This window comes from Grampus griseus (assembly GCF_964374135.1).
Source record: "Grampus griseus genome assembly, chromosome: 9".
Classification (NCBI taxonomy): Eukaryota; Metazoa; Chordata; class Mammalia; order Artiodactyla; family Delphinidae; genus Grampus; species Grampus griseus.
Window position 1 is genome coordinate 55,691,177 of NC_139003.1, and position 27,122 is coordinate 55,718,298.

The following is a 27,122-nucleotide window of genomic DNA, read 5'->3' on the forward strand; positions in this document are numbered from 1 at the left end:
ATGTTGAATAGAAGCAGTGAGAGTGGACATCGTTGTCTTTTTCCTGATCTTAGAGGAAATGCTTTCAGCTTTTCACTGTTGAGTATGATGTTTTGCTGTGGGTTTGTCATATATGGCCTTCAGTATGTTGAGGTATGTTCCCTCTGTGCCCACTTTCTGTAGAGTTTTTATCATAAATGGGTGTTGAATTTTGTCAAAAGCTTTTTCTGCATCTACTGAGATGATCACATGGTTTTTACCTTTCAATTTGTTAATGTGGTGTATTACAGTGATTGATTTGCGGATATTGGAAAATCCTTGCACCCCTGGGATAAATCCCATTTGCTCATGGTGTGTCCTTTTAATGTATTGTTGGATTTGCTTGCTAATATTTTGTTGAGGATTTTTGTGTCTGTGTTCATCAGCGATACTGGTCTGTAATTTTTTTTGTGGTCTCTGTATGGCTTTGGTATCAGGGTGATGGTGGCCTCACAGAATGAGTTTGAGAGTTTTCCTTCCTTTGCAATCTTCTGGAACAGTTTCAGAAGGATAGGTGTTAACTTCTCTCTAAATGATTGATAGAATTCGCCTGTGAAGCCATCTGGTCCTGGACTTTTGCTTGTTTGGAGTTTTTTAATCACAGTTTCAATTTCATGACTTGTGATTGGTCTGTTTATATTTTCCATTTCTTCCTGTTTCAATCTTGGGAGATTGTACCTTTCTAAGAATTTGTCCATTTCTTCCAGTTTGTCCATTTTATTGGCATACAGTTCCTTGTAGTAGTCTCTCATGATCCTTTGTATTTCTGTGTCCATTGTAACTTCTCCTTTTTCATTTCTAATTTTATTGATTTGAGTCCTCTTCTTTTTTTCTTGATGAGTCTGGCTAAAGGTTTATCAATTTTGTTTATCTTTTCAAAGAACCAGCTGTTAGTTTCATTGATCTTTGCTATTGTTTTCTTTCTATTTCATTTATTTCTGCTCTGATCTTTTATGATTTCTTTCCTTCTACTAACTTCAGGTTTTGTTTATTCTTCTTTCTCTAGTTGCTTTAGGTGTAAGGTTAGGTTGTTTGTGATTTTTTTGTTTCCTGAGGTAAGACTGTATTGCTATAAACTTCCATCTTAGAACTGCCTTTGCTGCATCCCATAGGTTTCGGGTCATTGTGCTTTTGTCTGTAGGTATTTTTTGATTTCCTCTTTGATTTCTTCAGCGATCCATTGGTTGTTCATAGCACATTGTTTAGCCTCCACATGTTTGTTTTTTACATTTTACATTACATTTTCTTGTAATTGACTTCTAATCTCATAGTATTGTGGTCTGAAAAGATGGTTGATATGATTTCAACTTTCTTAAATTTACAGAGGTTCACTTTGTGGCCCAGCATGTGGTCACTCCTGGAGAATGTTCCACGTGCACATGAGAAAAATGTGTATTCTGCTACTACTGAATGGAATGGTCTATAAGTATCAATTAAGTCCATCTGGTCTCATGTGTCATTTAAGGCCTGTGTTTCCTTATTGATTTTGTGTCTGGATGATCTGTCCATTGATGAAAGTGGGTTGTTAAAGTTCCCCACTATTACTGTGTTACTGTTAATTTCTCTTTATGGCTTTTAGTATTTGCCTTATATATTGAGGTGCTCCTACACTGGGTGCATATATATTTACAATTGTTATATCTTTTTGGATTGACCCCTTGATCATTATGTCCTTCTTTGTCTCTTGTAACAGTCTTTATTTCATAGTTTATTTTGTTTGATATTAGTATTGCTGCTCCAGCTTTCTTTTGATTTCCATTTGCATGGAATACCTTTTTCCATTCCCTCACTTTCAGTTTGTATGTGTCCCTAGGGCTGAAGTGGGTCTCTTGTAGACAGCATATATATGGGTTTTGGTTTCGTATCCATTCAGTCAGTCTACGTCTTTTGGTTCAAGCATTTAATCCATTTACATTTAAGGCAATTAAAGATATGTATGTTCCTATTGCCATTGTCTTGTTTTGGTTTTCTATGTCTTTTTTCTTCCCTTCCTCTTTTGTTCTCTTGTGGTTTGATAACCATCTTTAGTGTTGTGTTTGGGTTGCTTTCTTTTTCGTGTGTGTATCTATTGTAGTTTTGGGGTTTGCTGTTCCCACGAGGTTTTGATATAGCAATATATATATGTACAAGGTTGTTTTACGTTTCTGGTCTCTTTCCCGCCTAGAGAAGTTTCTCTGTCAAATCTGAATGAGAGCCTTGCTTGGTAGAATGTTCTTGGTTGCAGGTTCTTCCCTTTCTTCACTTTAAATATATCGTGTCACTCCCTTCTGGCCTGCAGTTTCTGCTGAGAAATCAGCTGATAACCTTACGGGAGCTCCCTTGTATGCTATTTGTCATTTTTCCCTTGTTGCTTTTAATAGTTTTTTTTTTCTTTAATTTTTGTCAATTTGATTACTATGTGTCTTGGCATGTTCCTCCTCAGGTTCATACTGCCTGGGACTCTCTGCGCTTCCTGGACTTGGATAACTGTTATCTTTCCCATGTTAGGGAATTTTTCAGCTATTGTCTCTTCAAATATTTTCTCAGGTCCTTTCTCTCTTCTCCTTCTGGGACCCCTATAATGCTAATGTTGGTGCCTTTAATGTTTTCCCAGAGGTCTCTTTGGCTGTCTTAATTTCTTTTCATTCTTTATTCTGCTCTGTGGCAGTGATTTCCACCGTTCTGTCTTCCAGGTAACTTATCCATTCTTCTGTCTCATTTATTCTGCTATTGATTCCATCTAGTATATTTTTCATTTCAGTTATTATATTGTTCATCTTTGTTTGTTCTTCTAGGTCTTTGTTAAACATTTCTTGTACCTTCTTGATCCTTGCCTCCATTCTTTTTCCGAGATCTTGGATCATCTTCACCGTTATTATTCTGAATTCCTTTTCCGGTAGGTTGGCTATCTTCACTTCACTTTGTTCTTCTGGGATTTCATCTTGTTCCTTCATCTGGGACATATTCCTCTTCCATCTGATTTTGACTAACTCCCTGTGACTCTGGTTTCTGTTCCACAGGCTGCAGGATTTTAGTTCTTCTGCTGTCTGCCCTCTGGTGGTTGAGGCTGTCTAAGAGGTTTGTGCAGGCTTCCTGATGGGAGGGGCTGGTTCCTGCCCCTTGGTGAGTGGGACTGGGTTTTGTCCCTCTGTTGGGTAGGGCTGTGCTTAGGGAGACTTTAATAAGCCCCTTGTCTGCTGATGGGTGGGGCTGTTCCCACCCTGTTGGTTGGCCTGAGGCATCCCAGCAGTGGAGCCTACAGGCTGTATGGTGGGGCTAACAGTGGCCTCTGGGAGGGCTCAGACCAATGAGTACTTCCCAGAACTGCTGCTGCCAGTGTCTTTGTTCCCTCAGTGAGCCACAGCTGCCCCCCCAACTCTGCAGGAGATCCTCCAATACTAGCAGGTAGGTCTGGCCCAGTCACTAAAAACAGTAGGTCACTACTTTTTTTCCTGAGTCCTGGTACACACAAGACTGTGTGTGCCCTCCAAGAGTGGAGTTTGTTTCCCCCAGTCCTGTGGTAATCCTATGATCAAACCCTGCTGGCCTTCAAACCCAGATTCTCTGGGGACTCCTCCTCCTGTTGCCAGACCCCCATGCTAGGAAGCCTGACATGGGGCTCAAAACATTCACTCCTGTGGGATAACTGTTTTCCAGTATGTGGGTCACCCACTCATCAGGTATGGGATTTGATTTTATTGCGGTTGCACCCTTCCCACTGTCTCACTGTGGTTTCTTTGTCTCTGGATGTAGGGTATCTTTTTCAGTAAGTTCCAGCGTTTTTTTGTCAATGTCATTCACCAGTTGGTTGTGACTTTTGGTGTTTTCGTAGGAAGAGGGTGAGCTCACATCCTTCTACTTCATTGTCTTAAGCTAATCCTCCATCCCCTTACTTTCAATTCATGTGTGTCCTTTGCCCTAAAGTAGGTTTCTTGTAGGCAGCATGTTGTAGGTTCTTATAGTAATCTTTTGATTTCCATCATAATTAAAAATCCTCACGTAGTTGGATAGGTGGGTCAGCCCCTTGATTGCATTCAGGCTGCAACCCAGTTCTCTGAGGAAATAAAACAGACTGTCCTTATTTTACAAATTAGAGTCTGCAAAACCAGAAATGTGGCTCTAGAAACAATTCAAAAGTTCATCTCACTTTACCAATCCCCAAACCTCCCCTATTCATTTCAAAATGCTTGCAGATACTGTAAAAGATCAGGATGTTAGAAGAGAACTGTTCTAAAAAGATATAGGAAATTTTAAATAGCAGTTACCCTAGACTTCTGATAATAAAGAAATATACCTTAAAACTCCTAGGAAAAGGAAACAATCAGCAAAACAAAGAGATAACCTACTGACTGGGAGAAAATATTTGCAAATGATATGACCAATAAGGGATTGATATCCAAAATATATAAAGTGTTCATACAAGTCAATATCAAAAAAACAACCTGAGTAAAAAATGGGCAGAGGATCTGAATAGACATTTTTCCAAAGAAGACATACAGATGGCCAACAGACACAAGATGATCAACATCTCTAATTATCAGAGAAATGGAAATCAAAACCACATTGAGATATCACCTCACACCTGTCAGAATGGCTATCATCAAAAAGATTATAAATAACAAATAATGGCAAGGATGTGGAGAAAAGAGGACTGTCCTACAGTATTGGTATAAATGAACATTTGTGCAACCACTACAGATAACAGTATGCAACCCAGCAATCCCACTACTGGGCATATACCCTGAGAAAACCATAATTCAAAGAGTCATGTACCACAATGTTCACTGCAGCTCTATTTACAATAGCCAGGACATGGAAGCAACCTAAATGTCCATCAACAGATGACTGGATAAAGATGTGGCACATATATACAATGGAATATTACTCAGCCATAAAAAGAAACAAAATTGAGTTATTTGTTGTGAGGTGGATGGACCTAGAGTCTGTCATACAGAGTGAAGTCAGAAAGAGAAAAACAAATAGTGTACGCTAACACATATATATGGAATCAAAAAAAAAAAAAAGGTTCTGAAGAACCTAGGGGCAGGACAGGAATAAAGACACAGATGTAGAGAATGAACTGGAGGACATAGGGAGGGGGAAGGGTAAGCTGGGACGAAGTGAGAGAATGGCATGGACATATATACACTACCAAATGTAAAATAGCTAGCTAGTGGGAAGCAGCCACATAGCACACGGAGATCAGCTCGGTGCTTTATGTCCACCTAGAGGGGTCAGATAGGGAGGGAGACACAAGAGGGAGGAGATATGGGGATATATGGATATGTATAGCTGATTCACTTTGTTATACAGCAGAAACTAACACACCATTGTAAAGCAATTATACTCCAATAAAGATGTTTAAAAAAAAACAAAACAAAATGGAGGTGCCTCAAAAAACTGAAATTATAGAACTACCTTAAGATCCAGCAATTCCACTCCTGGGTATATATCCAAGGAAAACAAACAGTAATTCAAAAAGATACATGCATCCTAATGTTCAAAGCAGCATTATTTAGAATTGCCGAGTTATGGAAGCAACATTAAGTGTCAATCAACGAATAACTGGCTTAAGAAGATGTCGTATGTATACACAGTGGAATGCTACTCAGTCCTTAAAGAAGAATGAAATACTGCCATTTGCCACAACGTAGATGGACCTAGAGAATATTATGCTCAGTGAAGTAAGTCAGAAAAGACAAATACTCTGTTATCACTTATTTTGGAATGTAAAAAATAAAACAAATGAATGTACGAAACAAAACAGTAATGGACTCACAGATATAGAGAACAAACTAGTGGTTACCAGTCCATAGAGGGAAGGAGGGAGGAGCAAGGCAGGAGCTGGGGATTAAGAGGTACAAACTACTATGTATAAAATAAGCAACAAGGATAGATTGTACAGCACAGGGAAATACAGCCATTACTTTGTAATTTTAAATGGAGTATAATCTATAAATACTGAATCACTATGTTGTACACCTAAAGCTAATTTAATACTGTACATCAACTATACTTAAAAAAAAAAAAAAACTCCTATGAGAAAACCTGCATTCTTCCTCTGTCCCTTGAAGATGTAAATCTTATCATGTCTTTGAAATGTAAACACCCAGGAGATAGCTAAGGTACTGCCTATAATCACCTGAGACTGGGGGAAAAAAAAGGAGTTGAGGGGAAGAGGCTTTTAGAAAATAGACTGGTATAAAAACTTCCATGGCTAAAATTTTGGGATGGAAGCTACAGGGTCTGTTTGTCTGTGTGTGTTTGTTACGTCTATGGATATGTTATGTATATGTGATACTTTTCTACCTCTGGATGAATATTGCCAAAATTAATTTGTAAAAAGATCTATTTAATTGGCTTAAAGAAAAAAGCACTCATCAAATTTAATGTATCTAAACTCTCAGAAACATAATACAAACCAATCCAAATTCTTCTCAAGTTTATGTGATCTGGGATAATTTTCAGTAAATAAAAGCTAGTTTAAGTATGTATCTGTTACAAAATTTGCCATGGTGGCTGTTTTAATGTCTCATGAAATTTTCATAAGTAATCTAAATATAATTGTTTAAAACTTAACTAGTTCTTAAGTGAACTTCTCAACAATAATTAAGTTTTATGATATGTCTACTTAAATAGTTTCCAGAATCTCTTTGGTAACTTATACCCTTAGAGTTTTGGTAAGTGATGAAATATCTTTGGATATCTTGATCATTTCTAAATAAAATACTGAAACATTAATTACTGAACATCTATTTACTTCTGGCTTCTTACTACAAAGGAACTAAAAATACTTGGATGTATAAATAAATGTGTCCTATTCTACACTGAAGAATTGTACTGTTAAAGTATATTCTTTTAGAAATTATGAAATGTATGCATTAATTTGCTAGTCTACAGAATGCTGGTGTAACAGTTCACAATCACTAGAAATTAAGGTTTAAGTGTTAAGAATTCTAATTTATATAATTAAAACTGAGAAATAATAAGGAAAACAACTGTATGCAACTCTATTCTGATTGTTTCAGAATGGGAAAGAGAATAAAGGACAAACTAAATGGGTATGGAACATTGGAAAGAGACTTTTACTTTGTCAAGCTGGCTAAAACGGAAGGAATTTATTATAAGGGTTCTAAAAAATAAGTTTTAGTTTTATATAAGTACATTACTGATATTAAAACTTCTCTTTCAGGACAAAATTTTTTTGGACTACTGGTCTGCTATTGATAAGACTGTGAAAGGTTTTTCTTTACCTTTTAAGTAGTCTGCCTAGAAAACAAAGAAAAATAACTTCCTATGCCTCACGTCTGACTGCTTAAGAAAATGCTCTTGTCTAAGGCGCTTTTTGTTGTTTGTTTGTTTTACAACTATGTAACTTTCTGTATTTGCCTGCAAAGTCTTTAATTGTTGCTTTGGTTAAGTGAATAATATTGTTTAACAGTGACCTATGATAGTATGGTGTTTTAAAACCAAATATTTTTGACAAATCTCTCCAAAATCAAATTCTAAATAAGGCTTTTTGACCTTTAACTCTGGGATTTTCCAGAGGGCCCCTGGAACGTCTCATAAGATTTGTTCTCTCTCTCCCCTTATAAAAAGAGATATAAATTAGGATTACTTGATATATTAAATTACATGGGAAACACTGACATAATACTAAAAGTTATATTTATATGGATATGTTATTATATGGATGTTATTAATATGTCTTATAGAAACTATAAAATTCCTAAATATCTGATATGTAATATTATCAACCATAATTCCAGTTGTCTTAAAATACTGTCAGAGAAATAACCAAATTTCCTTATCAAATGCATTATAATGAAGTTTCATCAGATCTTTAACCATGGACATTTTTAAGTCTCTTGTCGTTTATCGTTATTGTAAAAGTGTTCCTGCAAAAGTGCTTCATCTTCAATGAGACTCATGGAAAGGACTCTAACAAGAACAGGTTTCTGATAATTTTCAATTTATACCACTGAATTAGGTAAGAATTTGCAGAACTCTAATGGGGAAACTGATGGCTTCATAAAACTAACAAAAGATCCATAAAAATTAACTACATGGGACTGAATGAACTACTGAGGATCATTATAATTTTTATGACTTTGTTTGAAACATTGCTATGTTTTGTTTTTCCAGATTTAAGGAAACCTTGTTCTTTTCTCTTAAGCTATCAGTAATTTGGTAAAATATACCTTTGTGAACAAAGATGAAACATGTTTTTCTCCTACCTGATCCCTCCAGAATTCAGAAACTCTTAGTGAGTATTCTTATTTTCATGGATACAGTTATTTCCATAAGTCCAATAAGAATCCTTTCTCCTCGTAACAGGACACAACTGGAAACACTGGTTATATCCTCAAGGCTTTGACTGGAATGTCTTATTTGAGAATGTGCATAGAACAGAAAAACTAGACAGTTTTAAGGAACTAAGGTTGATTTTATGGAGCCAATAAACCTCCTTGGAAAACCAGCCTGGTACCTTGCTTACAGAGTTCCCAGTAACCTTACCAGGTGAGTAAGGAAGGTTATTTCCTGGCAAGTACAAGGACTTCAGGCTATTTTGGGGACCTCTAAAAGAGAAATTAACCCAAATACAGTTGACCCTTCAACAACACAGGGGTTAGGGGTGCCACCCCCACCCCTCCACCCTCTAACCCCCTCTAAACACAGTCAAAAATCTGCATATTTACAGTCAGCCCTCTGTACCCACAGTTCTGCCTCCACAGATTCAACCAGCCATGGATTGTGTAGTACTGTAGTAGATGTTTATTGAAAATCTGTATAAGTGGACCCACGCAGTTCAAGTCCATGTTGTTCAAGGGTCAACAGTACATAGCTATTGCAAGCAAAATCTGATGGTAAGTCCTTGGCTCGGCTTCCTAGCCTCAAGAGGCTTTCAAAAGGTCAATCTGAGATTCCTTATGAAAATTTCCAGGAAAGGAGATTTAAAAGCATCTATATGGCCCATTACTATTCTTGTCGAACTTATGTAAATAATCAGGCCAAGTTTAGTGCAACTAGAATGAAAATAGTTTAGTCTTACTGTGGTTATCTTTGTTAGAAATGGGGGTCACTGTAGAGAGAGAAATCATGTTTCAGTAATACAGCTTTGTGGATATCAGATTCTAGTGCTGTTATCTTTGACGTTTGGGTTTCTACCTGTAAACTAGACTGGATCCTGAATCATTCTAGTTTCCACCCCAAACTGCCATGTGGATTATTTTGACTTAAAGGGAATCAAGACCCAGCAGACTTGAGAAAAGCTTTTTTACCTATCCCTTAACTGCCTTAAAAGAATTTAGATACGGGGCCTGCACCAGAATGAGCTATTACCAGAGATAACTTTTTTAATCTCAAAAGACTTATCTGCATGACAGGACAAACGTCTGATTACCAAACACCTGTTCTTCCCATTTTCCTGTGAATTACCCTCCTCCCCTTTGAAGTCCAGGCCCTTATCTCTGTCCTTAGCTCAGGACAGTATATAAGCTTTAACTGCCTGACTGACTTTAGTCTACTATTTTTATGCAGATCTTGAATGTACAAAATTATTTTTTCTCCTGTTAATCCATCTTATGTCAATTTATTTATTAGACCAATCAAAGAATCTAGAAGGGAAGGGAAAATTTTTCTACCCTTTCAGTGTACACATACATGTACACGTATGTGCATGCATACCCCAGAATATAGCAAAATTCAACAAGAAAGTTGTAACTTCTAAAGACCAGGAATACATTTCTTTTTTTTCCCCATTTTTAACTTTCTTTAAATTGAGATATAATTGACATATACGGTTATATTAGTTTTAGGTGTACAACATAGTGATTTGATATATGTATATATTGTGAAAGAATTACCACAATAAGTATAGATATCATCCATCATCATCTCAGTTACATTGTTTTTTCTTGTGAAAAGAATTTTTAAGATCTATTCTCTTAGTAACTTGCAAATATATACTACAGTATTGTTAACTGTAGTCTTCATGCTGTACATTACAGAGGAATGCATTTCTTGAATTAAGTTGAATCATTGACCTAGAATGGTTCCCAGTCTATGGGTCTCAGACTCCAAAGTTACTAGTGAGACAACTGCAAGCCTATAAATTCAAATGTATATTAAACACGGTCTACAAGTGAATAAATGTGAATGTATTTAAATGGTCTTTAATTATTAATGAGATTAATAAAATATAAATTATTTTGAAAACAAAACAGTTATATTTTCATAATTTTTGGAAACTGTATAGTGGAATCATTTTGGGCTTTTGACTTTCCTTTATTTTCTTTGACGCTTTTAAAATTAAACCAAGTCATTAACCAATTCATCTGATTATATTTGAATTATTTATAATGAAAATTCATTTATAATGAAAATTCATTTTTGACTTCTATATTCCTGAAGTTTTGGGGTATTTAAACACATGGCTACTAAGCAAATGTTTTGAATTGCTTTTAAATATTCAAAGTATTACTTGTGATTTTAAAAGAACTTTAAAAGTTTGAGTAACTGTCACCTGTAATAATATCTATACTTCTGGATCAGAATCTTTTACTTACAGCTCAGCAAAGTTCTTCCAGTCATCTTCACTGATGGATGGCCTTGTGTGACTGAGCGCAGTCATTAAATGTGACTGACTAATAGCCAGACTGGTTCTGATGGGGCCTGCTTGGTTAAGGGCATCATCCTCCTTAAATAAAAAAAAAAGACAAAAGTTAACTTAGAGACGTGATGGAAAAGGAAGTCCAAGTGTTATTTCTTTTTGCCAGTTTTCTTAGGAGACTATACATTCCCTTTCTCATAAGATTACTAAAAATTGTTAGCACATAATCATTTGACTGATTGATGTGTTTCAGTCCCTTGTTTATAAAGAGAGCTCATTTACCAATCAAAAAATACATATCAAAAAGGAAAAACAATTTTTAAAAAGTTTTACAATTATAATGAAGAGGAAAAAGCCATACTCCAATTTGGCTTTGGTATCTGCCTTTGATAATACTGATATCTGCCCGCAGTTGATCTCTTTGTTCCTGTGTGAGCTCTTGATAACCCTCTTGTGAGGCTGTTCTGAAGACTGGGGGTTGTGAGGACTGATCTTTCCCAGGAACTCCAGGAAAATCCCGAGTCATGGAGCTTGGTGCTGACAGGCATTGTGAGCTCTTCGTTGTTAAGCATAATAATGAGAGAAGGAAGGGAGAAAGGGAGAGAGGAAGGGAGGGAAAAAGAGCAAAGGAGAAAAAAATTATTTATCAAAGATAGAATTATGAACTTTAAGCAATAAAACTTTAACATGGGTAAGCTTACATTTTAATCAACTGAAATTAAGCAAGTTTAAAATACGTTCATATTCTGTAAAGGTTCATCTATACCTATGTTGTTGAACCACCACAGAGTGAAAACTGCCAATCATACAAGGTTTTTATAATGCTTTGTTATTAAATCCACCACAAATGCCCTAATGATAGGGTATATACTAAGGTTCTGGGACATTTCTACATGTAAGTTAAACAGAAAACAAAGACTAGAATTAAAACAGCTTACTATTCCTGAGAATAAAAATGGGTTATGTTTATATTTTTAAAAACCCAATAAAGGAAATTTACCCCCAAATTACTAAATATTTGTAAAAATGTTAACCACTAAAGCAACAGTGAACCACTGTTAATTTTCTGAGATATGTGTCAAATGCTATTTTAGTTTAGAAAAACAATGATATTGCCCAAATTTAATCTAAACATTTTCCTTGTTGAAACATTACTACTACTAAGTTTTTCACTGTGCTTATATTTTCCACCAGAAGTATTACCAATAGATAACATTTGGTTGTTAGAATTTTTGACATTATTGTACCAAATTTCTCATTATCCTCAACTGTTCTACAATAACAGAATTTAAGTTTAATACAAAATGAATCTGCTACTAAAGATGTTTTAAAGCCACTAATGAAGGGAGAAAAACCTGAAAGAAACCAAAGGGTAATCACAACCACTGGCTACTTCGGCTCCCCTTACTGCCAGCTCTGTCTTAACACGGAGTGAAAATGATTAGTGTAAGAAAAGACTGTTTTACTGAAGGACAAACCAACCAGAAAGAACATGTGGGGCTAGTTAGGACATAAATTACACCAACATACAGCTGTCTATTTCAGAACTGTACAGTGACTGCACAAGGTACCAAATCAGAAGAGGTTCCGTTTCCAAGTTCTGATTCATAAGAGCTTCCAAAGTAGAGCCGGTACATATTGAATTTTGATTCATCTGGAAGCACCTCAGACATCTCTAGAGAAACAAGGGACTGCTCTAAGCCACATTCTCCATCTCCAGCTGAATCATCAGAGCCACTGCTGTGGTTAAGAAAAACCATTGAAGACAGACTCAGGTCACTATCAGAGCTGGAACCTCCATCCTAAAACACACAAAAGGACAACCAGTTGTAAAGCTCTAAATAGTCCACAATTCAAAAATAAACCACACAGAGACAGCATTCTAATAGACCAGTACAAGGAAACTTGAGGCATTTTTTTACAAAAGCTCTTATTGATTCTCTAATGGTTCTGAGTCACATCACAAAATTTTAACTATTAAAATAAGGAAAGAACATATGGAATGTGTAGATAACTTGCCAACCATCTCCCCCAAAACTAACAAAGCTAGGACTCAGACCTCGATTTTATTTTCATGTCTCTTTCAATTCACATTTTTCTACTCTGAAATGATAAAGCACTCTATAACATGGCTGATTCATCATTATAGAGTAGTTTACTTGTAAACACCTTTTTTCCCCTTTCATTAGCAGAAAAAAAACTTCAATGGCTTGCCAAAATAAATAGCAAAAACTTGGCAGTATCTAAATTTAGTCCCTGCAAGAATCTCCAACAAAATGTAGCAGAGGGGAGTATACAGTTGAAAACCCTTCCCAGAAAATATATGGTAAAGTCCATAATGTGGCAGAGATCAAATTATTTTCTGCCAAAATTAAAATATTATCCTTAGAGAAAAAAACTGATTCTAGTGCTGGAGAACAGATAAGATAAACCTAGAACATTTTGTTGTATAGGGAAGTAAGTAAGTGATCAAAGGATGATGAGGACATATCAAAAGGACACAGAAGCCATCCAAAAGGGGCTCCTATTGGCCATATCTGGGACAATTTGAGTTTCAAAATAACTATCTGATGATCTTTTTTAAAAGTAAAAAATGAATTTAAAATCTCAATATAATTCTTACCTCAATTCAAAGAATACCCTTCCACACACCAACATATTTTGCCAATAGTAAGGTAATGTTAGAGAAATAGACACTAAACTCTTCAAATAATTACAAATTCTCTGCAAAGCCAATATTCCAATTATGGTACACTCGACTAAAGGTAAATTTCTATACAGTTAACTAAAGTTGTTAAAAAGTAGGAATTTCTTTTAAGGTTGAAATTTTGACACTGAACTGCTCGTATCACTCATAAGACACCATAGTAACGATCTCCTCATATAACTCACCTGCAGCCCACAGGACAGCAGCCTTCCATGTAAGGCCTCTAACTGGGCATTGTAAAGTAAAGCTTTCAGATCAGCTCCCGTAAAGGAGCTGGTTACTGATGCCACGTTCTGAAGGTCCACATCATCTGCCAGAGGTAGAGAGTCACTGAGAACGTTTAAAATTTCAAGACGTGACACCTGAAGGGAGAAAAACTAATTGATTTAACAAATAAAATTGAATACGTTATTTTAAACTGTGTCTCTTAGAATTTTTCTTATAAATTCACTTCATATATCTTATAAGCTTTACAAATAAGTTGAGGAATGTACCAGTAGGCTACATCTATCTTCCTTGGAACTTTTTCCCTAACAGAAGGAACATAGGAAAATGAATGAAAATCAACATTCTTAACTATTTAGTGTAAATCATTTCTAATTCAGACAGTGCTTATTTTCTAGATTTGGGCAAATGAGCCAAGAAAGTGTTTTGAAAGAAAAAATAACTGCTACATGTGATATATAGACATTTTATATCTTTGACTATTCATTTGTCTATTTCTTCTTTTACTCATTCATTTCTAAATTTGGGAAAAAGAGCTCCATCAACATAGGACTAGGAAAAAGTCATATCTCTATGTAACATGCATAGATGCTTCCTAGTCCTATGCTTGATTCAGTATCAGTCTTTTGTCTGGATAATGAGGTGTGTGATCTTTGAACACAGGGAACATGGCCATGCAATACTTGTTTTTCCAATTGGCCAACACTGAAAGAGTATAAAGTTTTCAGACTTGCATGGAATGGCTGGGCCAAAAAAAGGCTTTGCATCTAATTCAGAATCTTTTCATGCTGTAAGAAAGCACTGACTAAGGCCTTTGCCGAAAGCTGGTCTTCTAAGGACGGCTTCTATTACCTGGCAGAAGTAAAGTTCACAAGGAAAGAGTATAGCATTTGTTGGATTTTGGACTCAAAACATGAAATTGTCACCTGATCAGGAGGAGGACAGTATACACATTTATCTAGTCGGCCAGGCCTGAGCAGGGCAGGGTCAATCAAGTCAGGGCGACTAGTGGCAGCCAATACATAAACACCTGGGGGGGGGGAATAAAAATCCTTTACTAAATCCTGGTGAAATCTTGTTATAAGAAGATATTTCTGTATTTACAATTATTACCCTGTAAGCCTTCTACTCCATCCAACTGAGTCAGCAACTGGTTAACTACACGATCTGTAACTCCTGTATTATCGTGGCCTCGTCGAGGTGCAATAGATTCAAATTCATCAAAGAAAAGGATGCAGGGCTTTGCAGCCTGTGCTCTGGGGAAACAAACAGTATTTCCTATCTGAATAGGGCTTCAGAGTTTGCAAAGTAATTTCATATATATATCTATATCTGTATACACATACACACACATATATATATACTTATGTATTTATTTAATTCTTCACAACAAACCCTTAAGGAAGGCAAGGCATATGTAATTATCCTTGTTTTCAGTAAACCAGGTCTTAGAGAGGTCAGGGAAGACACATGCCTTCTGGACAGAGACTAAAACAAAAACCAGTCTTACTCAATGAGTGAAATGCTTCTTTGATTCTTATTACAAGTAAACTCTTTTTAATATGCTTACTGGCCACCTGCAATTCTTTTGTGCAATGTCTCTTCGTGTCTTTTGTCCATTACATTTTGGCGAGCTTAGTACTTTTATTTTGTAAGGCTCTCTATAAAATATATTTTAGTTATACATATTACATTTTTTCTAACTTGAACTTTGACATATAGTTTTATTAATTTATTAACTAATTTTGTTTTCATTAAAAAGAAGGTAACATAAGTTCCATCTCTGGTAAAAGGATGGACTAGATGTCTAAAGAATCGCCCCTAATACAAAATATCTGTCATGGTGACGGAAAAAACCCAACAAATATCTTAGTAAATACATGGCAAGTAAAATAAATCTGGGGCCAACAACACACTGGATTACCTGTGCCTTGAACGTTTGGCAAAACTCTCTTAAAAAACCAACTAGGTCTGATGTTTGATTTATGCAAGGATTTTTAACTAGCGCCCACTGTTTTCCTACCTTTACAAGACTATTCAGATTTTGTTTCTTCCTTGCTTGACTTTGGTCAAATATATTTTGTCTATGTTACCCAAGTTTCAAAAACACTGGCATAAAGTTTATAATATTATTTCACAATATTCCCTTATTATCTTTTACATTTCTGGTATATCTTTAGTCTTGCTTCCTCACCTTTATTCCTAATGTTGTTTATTCATGCTTGCTTTCTTCTTGATCAGTCTTGCTGGAGATCAACTGTATCAGGTTTACAAAACATATTTGGGTTTGTGAACTTCTCTACTGAATTGTTTTCTATTTCACTAATTTCTGTTCTTTATTATTTCCCTCTTTATTTTCATTTATATCTGTCTTTTTCTAATTTCATGAGATGGATACCTAGTGATTAACTTTCAGTCTTTTTTCTTTTCTAAAAATTAAAAGCTATATTTTCCTTGAAATAAGTTTTGCAGTATCTCACAATTTTAATAAACAGCATTTTCCTTATTAGTGCTCATTATTTTCCATTAGATCTCTTCTTTCACTTATGATTTATTTAGTTTTTTAAAAAATATCTAAATGTATGGGGGGGCTTATCCTTTTCTTGATTATTTTAACTTGTGTTTTCAGAAAATGGAGTCTCTATGATATTATTTCTTTGAAACACTGCAATCACTATGTATGGCCTGACATATGGCCAATTTTCAAAAATGTTCCAGGTGTGCCTGAAAAGAATGTGTATTCTCCAATTGTTGGGTACATGTTCTAAATATGCTTACATCAACCTTGCTGAATATGTTGTTTAAATCTTCTAAATTTTTACTATTTTTTAAAACTATTTTTTCACTAACTAATTACTGAGAACTGTGTTAAAATCTTCTACTATGAAGGTGGATCTGTCAATTTCTCCTTGGAGTTCTATAAATTTTTGCCTTAAATATTTTGAAGTTACAGTATTAGATACAAATAATTTTATAATTGTAATAGATTTCTGGTAAATTGAACCTTTTGTCAATATGTGGTTGACTGTCTTTACCTGTAATAGGCTTTTCTGGTAATATTCTTTTCTTAAATTGGGTGGTAGCAATACAAGAGTTCATTTTATTATTCTTTAAAATATATATGTACATTATATATATTCTCCTAATTGCATATTTTATAATAAAATTTTAGTGGAATAGAACAAAGTAGCTCTTTCATTTAGAAGCTTCCTGTAATCCCATCACATTTAAGTAATTTTTTTACTCTTAAATATTAGCTTCTGTATTCATATGTATTTTTATATAAATGCAGTAATAATTATGCTCTATTTTAATTACATTGATCAGATGGAATCTTAATTTATAAAAGAGATAAATTGGGGTAATTATGTGCTTCATATACTTTGAGAATCCTTGAGTAACCACTTATGATTCCACTTTCAGCATTTCAGAAATATTTCTATTGTAAATATAAAACCAAATAATTTCCAAAACTTAATATCAAAAATGTTTTATATTTAAGTGGTATTTGGTAAAACAGTGAATTTTTGTTCTTCAGTTTATTAATAACCCACATAAATCACAGGTTTCAAACATCAGTTTTTCAACTGAAGACCAAAAAGCATTGACTGATAAATAACCACAGAGCCAGTTACTTTAAAAAAACATTCACTGGTAACTAACCTAATAAAAATATCCCGTACAGCTTGTTCACTTGCTCCAATATATTTGCTGAGTAACTCTGGTCCCTATTAGGTAAAATAAAATTAAATTAGAATTCATTCGAAACTATCTAAAAACAAAATATACTTTTTGTTCATGACTAAGTCTAAATGCAATAACAGAAAAATTTTAATATAATTAATGGATTTCTCTGAACTACATTTAAAAAATTAATGCGGCTGGACTAAATATCATACCACAAGTTCTATACTTGGTGTTTCCTTTGCTTAGAACATTTGTCCCCAGATAGTCTCATGGCTCACTGCTTCATTTTATTTAGATCTCTGACAAAATGCCACATCCTCAGAAAGGCCTTGTCTGACAAACCCATCTATGACTCACTCCAGTTACTTTACACCTCCTTCCCTTGACTGTTTTCCTACCTAGTACCTACCACCACCTGACAGTATATTATACATTGAATGTGTCTGTTTATTGTCTCCCTCCCTCCACTAGTAGAATATAAGCTCCAAAAAGGCAGTTTTGTTCATTACTGAATCTCCAGTGCCAAAAACAGTGCCTGCTCCATAATAAGTACTGAATAATTATTTGTTTAGTAAGGTAATGAATGGTTTAAAAAGGGAAAATGTTCCATTTATCTCACATCTTTGGAGACTCCAAAAAATATGTAATGTGACATGAATTACTTTAATTAGCATCTTCAGTAACTGAAACCAATTTATTTGCTCAGAAGTTGAAGAATGTATCATTTTTTCTAAAAGTCAACTGAGGAAACTTTCAAAACAAACTTTACTACATATAACAATATCAATAATGAGGACAGTCTTTCCTTAAATTGGGATATTTTAAAAAACTGAATAGGCCCTAAAGTGATCTCCAATGAAAAATCATTACCTTAAAAAGACCAAAAAGTGATCAGGATATGTGACCAAAATAAAGAATTTCTAATACTCAGCCATCTAGATAGCTATTAATATACTAATATTTGATTATATTTTCTCAGTATAGTCAGGGAACTACAGAGGATGGAACAAGAAACAACTAAGGCAAAATATTAGGAAAAAGGCAACAAACTGGTGTCAGTGAAAGGGCTGTCTTTGATACATGCCTCCTGGGATCCACCCAGACCTACACAGCCTCAACTCTCTACCGAAACCTGTGCATTGAGAACTCATCCCAATTGAGATTTGAAGATTTACTAAAGGGAAGAGATAAGATGTCCTCCCTAATGGAACAATCTAAAATACAACAATATTTGCAAGTGTTAATCTTGAAAATTATATGTAAAAAAAAAAGTAAAACTACATTCTAGTGACAAGTAAAAAAGAAGAATATGGTCATAGTTATTCCAAATTCCAAAAAAAGAAGATAGGGAAATTTAAAAGTTATAGCTCTCCATCAATGCCAGGATACCCACATAACCAGCTCAGAAAATCTCATGTGATAAAAAGAGGGTAGGCATAACCCAACTGCAAATTAATAAACTGGGTTTCAGATTATAAATCAATTTTGAATAAGTTTACAATACAGGTTTCCCTCACTTTTTGAAGTTTGCTTTACACTACTTCACTTTTATTAAAGACCTACATTAGTAACTGTTTTCGCTAACAAAGAAATCCAAAGAAAATGTTCACGTTTATGAAAAAGGGTGAAAAGCGAAAAGCATTCAGTGTTTATCCCGCTGTGAGCTGTTGGAGAGGCAGAACATACCCCAGCGGCAACAGTGGCGCCACCAAGCTTCTTTCTAGGGAACTACACACAGCATCAAGCCATCATAGTTTTGAACTGTGTCTGGGAGCATCTGTGCTTTATCTCGACTTATTTTGTCCATCCATTAGCAAGATGTGTCCAATTGCTTCTTTGTTTTCTACCATTTCAGTTTACAGTAATGTTTCATAGAAACACTCTACTTCCGGATGGTGGGGGGAAATCTGCATATGATTACTTTGCCTTGAAATGTAACCACTCTTTGGCAAACAAATATTGCTGGGGTGCTGAAGCTGTACAAATAAGACAGCACATCCCAGACCATAATGACACACCAGTGGTGGAGTGTGAAGCAGTACCCAAAATGATCTGCTAGCATGTCCTTTAATGACCATACTCACCCTGTATCTGAAAAAATTTAACTTGGTGTGACACAGCAAGGGTGAAATATAGCCAACAAATAAAAACCCCAGCTTCCTGCCTTAGTGTGGTCTCCAGCCCCTAGTCTTCTAGGTTTTCTTCCCCCTTCAAGTTTGCTCTTTTATCTGATTATTTAGGCGTAATTCTATTTTATAATGCATGAAGATCTGCCTTAAGCAAGAACATAATAAGCCCTCCAAAAGAGAGATGCCTCATTATTCAATTTCCCACACAGTTTAACTAATAGATGGATCACTGCTCCTACTAGTTTTCCAAATATGAGATTAACCCGCTATCAAAAAACATAAATGGTGTTGGCGAGGATATGGAGAAATAGGTATACTCACTCACACACTGCTGGTAGGAATGTAAGATGGTGCGGTCCTCAAAAACTTACACATAGAATTACCATATGACCCAGAAATTACACTCCTGGGTATATATGTATTCCAGAGAAATGAAAACATATGTCCACACAGAAATTTATACACAAATGTTTATAGCAGCATTATTCATAACAGCCAAAAAATGGGGACAACCCAAATGTCCACCAGTGATGAATGGATAAACAAACTGTGGCATATCCACACCACCTTAAAAAAGACTGAATATCATCCCGCCATAAAAAGTACTGAACTAAAAAAAAAGAACTAAAAAAAAAAAAAAAAAAAAGTACTGAACTACTGAGGCATGCTACAACTTGGATGAACCCTGAAAACATTATGCTAAGTGAAAGAAGCCAGACACAAAAGGTGACATATTGCATGATTTCTTTTATATGAAATAGCTAGAACAGACAAATCCATAGAGACAGAAAGCAGATTAGTGGTTGCCAGGGGCTGGGGGAAGGAGAATGGGCTGAAAAAGTTTTGCAACTAGAGAGAGGTGCTGGCTACACAGCATTGTGAATGCACTAAATGCCACTGACCTGTACACTTTAAAATAGTTAATTATGTAAATTTTCCCTCAGTTAAATAAAAAAGAAAAAAGAAGAGAAAAAAGATAAATGCCAAACATACCTTGACACTAATAAAATTCATTCCACTCTCTCGTGCAATTACTCCAGCTAGTAAGGTTTTTCCTGTTCCAGGAGGACCATACAACAGCACTCCTGTCCTTTGTCGTATGGGCAAGTTTGCAAATAATTCTGGGTACTGAAAGAAAAATATGACAAAGAGCTCAACTCTAAAACAAATGACTAAGCAGTGGCCAAAGATCAATGTATAGAAAAAAGTACTTGGGTGGTAACAGTGGCCATCTTTATGACAGTACAATGATAGAAAAAAACATTCCTACTCAGAATAATAAAGGAACTACCACAGATTTTTCCCAATTGGACCATGGAATACAGTCCACATAAAAAGCATATAAATGCATCAGAACTTCTTTCCATTTTTTCCTGTTTTTTTTTTTTTCAAACATTATAATAGTACTACATTAAGAAAATAAAACCCAACCTTTTAACAAGTATACTGCCTTCCACTTGTATGGTTCATGGGGCAAGTTATGACAGCTATGTATATTCAAATATATTCAATCAAAGGAAGAAAATAAATAATAGAGAAGCATGTGTAATTATAATCGACAGTAAAATCTCCCAAGAGTCTCAATGCTGAACAAGTAACTGACTGCTTCTAAATTATCTTCTAAATCACCAGCTTCTCAGCAAGAAAACTTTTTGAACAGGTGAGCCAAACATCAGGCTACTACTGTCAGCAATCTCCTAGTCTCCTCTATTAAGTACACCTATTTAGTCCCACGTGTTGACACAATTTCAACCTCATCTCAACCTCCATTCTAATCTGAAGGAGGCCCCAAAGTCAGCACTTACGCAGATGGCCTCACGTACCTGGCCCGGGATGTATCTGGATACTGATGTTTGGTGCCCAGACCCAGCATTTGGGGTCATGATCCGCAGGCAAGTACTTCCCACGCCCCTGTTCTCCCAAACAGGCTTTAACCCCCAGTCCTGGGCTGCACTCAGTATCTCCCAGGCCCCACCAGACAGTTCCCAGGACTGTCTGTAACTGAGGTCCTTACATGTAACTGAGATCCTTACCCATTTCTTTATCTCTTTGGATGGGCCCCTGATCTCATGCAAAGATCCTTTTCTCTCAGGTTTCTGATTCAAACACACCACCTCCTAGATTCTACTTTTGATGTTCTAACGAACAATCTACAGCTGCCCCCTCTATCCTGCTGTCTGCCTGGTCTATGCTGCCTGCTAACTCTGCCTTTCTAGACTGGCACCCAGAGTTTAGAAATCTGGCTTAATCCATCAGCTCTGTGGATCTAAATGACTCTCCCACCTGCCAGTTTATTCCTATCTGTTTCTGCTCAACCCTAGCTGACAGTTCATTTGCTTTAGTACAACCTGGACGATTCAAGAAAAACTTAAGAACTCTGAAATTCACATCAAAATGTGTTTACTATAAATATCACCTCAGCTTTCTTTCCAGGCAAGGAATACATCAGATACTTTAAAAATCTGTTAGAGCGCCAAAAATAGGACTGGACATTTACTTGGTAATAATAAATACTTGTTGGACCAAACGGAAGCTGGGCAAGCCAACATATACAGCCAGAACCGATGGATGACTCAGTGGTTCTTCTGGCAGTTGGTAGTGCTTGGTTTGGTTGTTTTTTAAGTACCTTGGCTGGTAACTGGATAGTGTCCACAAGTATCTGCCGAACTTCATGTAATCCGCCAATCTTATCCCAGCCCAGGTCCCTAGGGTTATGCAGGTCGACATTTCGCAGAGACACAGGAATAAATCCTTGGAGAGCCTTTCGCAAGTCCAATGTTGTTAAAACTAATTCTGTTTAAAAATAAACGAAACTTTTGGTAGTCCTATTTGTATATGAATTTTCAAAACATATTGTCATACAGTTGACCTCTCTTACTCATTTTCCCCTCCCTTACCCCTTCCACCCTAGTAACCACCACTCTGTTCTTTGTATCTAAGTGTTTATGTTTAGTTTGGTTTGTTCATTTATTTTTTTGTTTTTTATGTTCCACATATGAGTGAAATCATGTTATTTGTCTTTCTCCGTCTGATTTCACTTAGCCAATCTTAACTCAATTAAAAAAAATGACATCAATTTAGCTGGAAATGCCAATTTTCTACTCAAATAGCTGCTTATTTGAATACTAAAATGGATATATTTAATTCTTACCTTACTACAATTACACTTCTCCACGACGGAAAGAAGAGTCCAAATTTTGGTTTTAACAGTAAAACTTACCTTCCCTGGTGGATATACTCTGATGAGAGAGACAAGAATGTATGGCTCGATCCATAAGCACTGTAAAATCTCTAGCCACAAACCCTTCAGTTTCTTTTGCTATACACTGCAGATCAAGATCAGTGAACTTGCTCATATCACAGTCTAGTTTATTTTTTATTACATTATACAGAATTTCACATCTTTGATCCTAAAGAAAAAAACACAAAATTCAAATTTATAGTTTTACTCAAGTGCAAATTTTTGTACATGTATTTTGAGAAATATCAGGTTGACATAATCTACAGGGACAGAAAGCAGATTGGTGTTTGCTTGCTGGTGGAGTTGGGGAGGAATGAACACAAAGGAGCAGTAGGAAACATACGGGAGGAGGGATGGAAATGTTTGCTACTTTAATTGTGGTGATGGTTTCATGGTGTGTGTGTGTGTGTGTGTGTGTGTGTGTGTGTATGTGTGTGTGTGTTAAAACTCATCAAATTGTACACTTTAAATAGTGAGTATGTTGTCTTCAATTACACCTTAATAAAGTTGTAAAAAAAAAAAAATCACATTCATAATGATTGCTCTCTTTCTCCAGTAAGAAGATTTTTATTTTGGTTCCTTTAAGGGTTGTTATTCCTATAAAACATAATTCTAGCTTTGTTTCCTGGTGCACGAGGAGAGGGGATTAAGAACGCTGCTTGAGAGAGCTCCAGGGACGGGCGCGAGCCGCGGCTAAGAGTGCGGAGCCCAGGGACGGACATGGGACGCTAGGGCCGCTGCTGCCGCCGCCAGGAGGCCTGTGTGCGAACACAGGTCACTAGCCACACGCCCTTCCGGGGAGCCTGTGCAGCCCGCCACTGCCAGGGTCCCGGGATCCAGGGACGGCTCCCCCGGGAGAACGCACGGCGCGCCTCAGGCTGCAACGTCACGCCGGCCTCTGCCGCTGCAGGCCCGCCCCGCACTCCGTGACCCTCCCTACCCCCCGGCCTGGGTGAGCCAGAGCCTCCGAATCAGCGGCTCCTTTAACCCCGTCCTGTCTGAGCAAAGAACAGACGCCCTCCAGCGACCTACACGCACAGGCGGGGCCAAATCCAAAGCTGAGCCCCTGGGAACTGAGAGCAAAGAAGAGAAAGGGAAATCTCTCCCAGCAGCCTCAGAAGCAGCGGATTAAAGCTCCACAATCAACTTGATATACCCTGCATCTGTGGAATACCTGAATAGACAACGAATCATCCCAAATTAAGGAGCCCTGTGGATGAAAGCCTCTTGGTGCTGCAGCCAGGAGTCAGTGCTGTGCCTCTGAGGTGGGAGAGCCAACTTCAGGACACTGGTCCACAAGAGGCCTCCCAGCTGCACATAATATCAAACAGCAAAAATCTCCGAGAGATCTCCATCTCAACGCCAGCACCCAGCTTCACTCAACGACCAGCAAGCTACAGTGCTGGACATCCTATGCTAAACAACTAGCAAGACAGGAACACAACCCCACCCATTAGCAGAGAGGCTGCCCCAAATCATAATAAGTCCACAGACACCCCAAAACACACCACCAGACGTGGACCTGCCCACCAGAAAGACAAGATCCAGCCTCATCCACCAGAACACAGGCACTAGTACCCTCCACCAGGAAGCCTACACAGCCCACTGAACCAACCTTAGCCACTGGGGACAGACACAAAAAACAACAGGAACTACGAACCTTCAGCCTGCAAAAAAGGAGACCCCAAACACAGTAAGATAAGCAAAATGAAAAGACAGAAAAACACACAGCAGATGAAGAAGCAAGATAAAAACCCACCAGACCTAACAAATGAAGAGGAAATAGGCAGTCTACCTGAAAAAGAGTTCAGAATAATGATAGTAAGGTTGATCCGAAATCTTGGAGATAGAATGGACAATAGAATGGACAAATTGCAAGAATCAGTTAACAAGGACCTAGAAGAACTAAAGATGAAACAAGCAACGATGAACAACACAATAAATGAAATTAAAAGTACTCTAGATGGGATCAATAGCAGAATAAGTGAGGCAGAAGAACGGATAAGTGACCTGGAAGATAAAATAGTGGAAATAACTACTGCAGAGCAGAATAAAGAAAAAAGAATGAAAAGAACTGAGGACAGTCTCAGAGACCTCTGGGACAACATTAAACGCACCAACATTCGAATTATAGGGGTTCCAGAAGAAGAAGAGAAAAAGAAAGGGACTGAGAAAATATTTGAAGAGATTATAGTTGAAAACTTCCCTAATATGGAAAAGGAAATAGTTAATCAAGTCCAGGAAGCACAGAGAGTCCCATACAGGATAAATCCAAGGAGAAATACGCCAAGACACATATTAATCAAACTGTCAAAAATTAAATACAAAGAAAACATATTAAAAGCAGCAAGGGAAAAACAACAAATAACACACAAGGGGATCCCCATAAGGTTAACAGCTGATCTTTCAGCAGAAACTCTGCAAGCCAGAAGGGAGTGGCAGGACATATTGAAAGTGTTGAAGGAGAAAAACCTGCAACCAAGATTACTCTACCCAGCAAGGATCTCATTCAGATTTGATGGAGAAATTAAAACCTTTACAGACAAGCAAAAGCTGAGAGAGTTCAGCACCACCAAACCAGCTCTACAACAACTGCTAAAGGAACTTCTCTAGGCAAGAAACACAAAAGAAGGAAAGGACCTACAATAACGAACCCAAAACAATTAAGAAAATGGGAATAGGAACACACATATCGATAATTACCTTAAATGTAAATGGACTAAATGCTCCCACCAAAAGACACAGATTGGCTGAATGGATACAAAAACAAGACCCATATATTTGCTGTCTACAAGAGACCCACTTCAGACCTAGAGACACATACAGACTGAAAGTAAGGGGATGGAAAAAGGTATTTCATGCAAATGGAAACCAAAAGAAAGCTGGAGTAGCAATTCTCATATCAGACAAAATAGACTTTAAAACAAAGACTATTAGAAGAGACAAAGAAGGACACTACATAATGATCAAGGGATCGATCCAAGAGGAAGATATAACAATTGTAAATATTTATGCACCCAACATAGGTGCACCTCAATACATAAGGCAAATACTGACAACCATAAAAGGGGAAATCGACAGTAACACATTCATAGTAGGGGATTTTAACACCCCACTTTCACCAATGGACAGATCATCCAAAATGAAAATAAATAAGGAAACACAAGCTTTAAATGATACATTAAATGAGATGGAGTTAATTGATATTTATAGGACATTCCATCCAAAAACAACAGAATACACATTTTTCTCAAGTGCTCATGGAACATTCTCCAGGATAGATCATATCTTGGGTCACAAATCAAGCCTTGGTAAATTTAAGAAAATTGAAATTGTATCAAGTATTTTTTCTGACCACAACGCCATGAGACTAGATATCAATTACAGGAAAAGATCTGTAAAAAATACAAACACATGGCGGCTAAACAATACATTACTTAATAATGAAGTGATCACTGAAGAAATCAAAGAGGAAATCAAAAAATACCTAGAAACAAATGACAATGGAGACACAACGACCCAAAACCTGTGGGATGCAGCAAAAGCAGTTCTAAGGGGGAAGTTTATAGCAATACAAGCCCACCTTAAGAAGCAGGAAACATCTCGAATAAACAACCTAACCTTGCACCTCAAGCAATTAGAGAAAGAAGAACAAAAAAACCCCAAAGCTAGCAGAAGGAAAGAAATCATAAAAATCAGATCAGAAATAAATGAAAAAGAAATGAAGGAAACAATAGCAAAGATCAATAAAACTAAAAGCTGGTTCTTTGAGAAGATAAACAAAATAGATAAACCACTAGCCAGACTGATCAAGAAAAAAAGGGAGAAGACTCAAATCAATAGAATTAGAAATGAAAAAGGAGAGGTAACAACTGACACTGCAGAAATAAAAGAGATCATGAGAGATTACTACAAGCAACTCTATGCCAATAAAATGGACAATCTGGAAGAAATGGACAAATTCTTAGAAATGCACAACCTGCCAAGACTGAATCAGGAAGAAATAGAAAATATGAACAGACCAATCACAAGCACTGAAATTGAAACTGTGATTAAAAATCTTCCAACAAAGAAAACCCCAGGACCAGATGGCTTCACAGGCGAATTCTATCAAACATTTAGAGAAGAGCTAACACCTGTCCTTCTCAAACTCTTCCAAAATATAGCAGAGGGAGGAACACTCCCAAACTCCTTCTACGAGGCCACCATCACCTTGATACCAAAACCAGACAAGGATGTCACAAAGAAAGAAAACTACAGGCCAATATCACTGATGAACATAGATACAAAAATCCTCAACAAAATACTAGCAAACAGAATCCAACAGCACATTAAAAGGATCATACACCATGATCAAGTGGGGTTTATTCCAGGAATGCAAGGATTCTTCAATATACGCAAATCTATCAATGTGATAAACCATATTAACAAACTGAAGAAGAAAAACCATATGATCATCTCAATAGATGCAGAGAAAGCTTTTGACAAAATTCAACACCCATTTATGATAAAAACCCTGCAGAA

The 27,122-nt window shown here is 36.5% G+C and overlaps 1 protein-coding gene across 1 annotated transcript in view; it reads right to left on the minus strand.

Annotated features, from left to right (window-relative positions):
* PEX1 (peroxisomal biogenesis factor 1) overlaps window positions 1–27,122 on the minus strand; it is an 80,416-nt gene that overhangs the window by 12,109 nt on the left and 41,185 nt on the right. The window contains exons 14-23 of the mRNA XM_082661522.1: window positions 22,578–22,767; window positions 21,984–22,150; window positions 20,351–20,485; window positions 17,205–17,269; window positions 14,655–14,797; window positions 14,468–14,571; window positions 13,502–13,678; window positions 12,181–12,411; window positions 10,971–11,165; window positions 10,566–10,696 (exon numbers count right to left, since the gene is read on the minus strand). Coding sequence (XP_082517648.1) covers window positions 10,566–10,696; window positions 10,971–11,165; window positions 12,181–12,411; window positions 13,502–13,678; window positions 14,468–14,571; window positions 14,655–14,797; window positions 17,205–17,269; window positions 20,351–20,485; window positions 21,984–22,150; window positions 22,578–22,767 — 1,538 coding nt within the window. The remainder of the gene's footprint in view (window positions 1–10,565; window positions 10,697–10,970; window positions 11,166–12,180; window positions 12,412–13,501; window positions 13,679–14,467; window positions 14,572–14,654; window positions 14,798–17,204; window positions 17,270–20,350; window positions 20,486–21,983; window positions 22,151–22,577; window positions 22,768–27,122) is intronic.